Source organism: Psammomys obesus, unplaced genomic scaffold (assembly GCF_907164565.1).
Source record: "Psammomys obesus unplaced genomic scaffold, mPsaObe1.curated_primary_1811, whole genome shotgun sequence".
Lineage (NCBI taxonomy): Eukaryota > Metazoa > Chordata > Mammalia > Rodentia > Muridae > Psammomys > Psammomys obesus.
Genome location: NW_026587883.1, coordinates 1 through 1,008, shown reverse-complemented (window position 1 = coordinate 1,008; position 1,008 = coordinate 1). Strand labels below are relative to the sequence as shown.

The 1,008-nt window shown below is 50.3% G+C and overlaps 1 protein-coding gene across 1 annotated transcript; it reads right to left on the bottom strand.

Annotated features, from left to right (window-relative positions):
- Positions 1 to 272: 272 nt before the first annotated feature.
- Positions 273 to 653, bottom strand: LOC129674200 (histone H2B type 2-F). Its single transcript, XM_055604077.1, has one exon. The coding sequence runs from the start codon at positions 651 to 653 to the stop codon at positions 273 to 275; it is 381 nt and encodes a 126-aa protein (XP_055460052.1).
- Between the last annotated feature and the right edge of the window lie 355 nt (positions 654 to 1,008).

Sequence of the window (1,008 nt, the reverse complement as noted above, 5' to 3'; positions counted from 1 at the left end):
AAGCTCCTTTTCACGCTGTACAGAAGCAAAGAAATGTACAAACTCGAGGGCTATGCAAGTAAAAAACGCAGCGGATGAAGGGAACCCTAAAACACCTACAATTCTTACTACTATAAACTTTCATCCCAGACGAGGGGCAAATGTACCATCTTATCTGCTTTTTGCCCTGAAGGCAATTAAGAGGGGAACACAAAAGAAGAAAGCAACTACAACTCTTTGGGGACATAGTAGGTGGCTCTGAAAAGAGCCTTTGGGTGGGCGCGGGACGGCGCTCACTTGGAGCTCGTGTACTTGGTGACGGCCTTGGTGCCCTCGGACACGGCGTGCTTGGCCAGCTCCCCGGGCAGCAGCAGGCGCACGGCCGTCTGGATCTCCCGCGACGTGATGGTCGAGCGCTTGTTGTAGTGCGCCAGGCGCGACGCCTCGCCCGCGATGCGCTCGAAGATGTCGTTGACGAACGAGTTCATGATGCCCATGGCCTTGGACGAGATGCCCGTGTCGGGGTGCACCTGCTTCAGCACCTTGTACACGTACACCGAGTAGCTCTCCTTGCGGCTGCGCTTGCGCTTCTTGCCGTCCTTCTTCTGAACTTTGGTGATAGCTTTCTTGGAGCCCTTTTTAGGGGCGGGGGCAGATTTCGCCGGTTCAGGCATGTTTTTCCAAATAGGAACGATGGGCATTTACAGAAAAAGAAAAGAAGAGTAACCTGGAGTGTTGTATTTATAGTCCTGAAATCCAAATGAGGGTATGAAAATGCTCACTTCTGATTGGACAAACATAAAAGCCTTCGAAATGACCAGGTTTTATGGAAATGAAGTACACAAACTCTCAATTTCCATTGGACAGAACAAGGAAGACATTTTGACCAATAGGACGGCGTTCTTTCCTGACCTACATAATCTATAAAAACGTTTCCTTAAACGCATTCATTTTTTTTCCCTACTTAACCTTCATAATGTCTGGACGCGGCAAGCAGGGCGGCAAGGCCCGCGCCAAGGCCAAGACCCG

Excerpts from the sequence above, each read along its gene's own strand:
- LOC129674200 (XM_055604077.1), bottom strand. The coding sequence starts at position 653 with ATGCCTGAACCGGCGAAATCTGCCCCCGCCCCTAAAAAGGGCTCCAAG.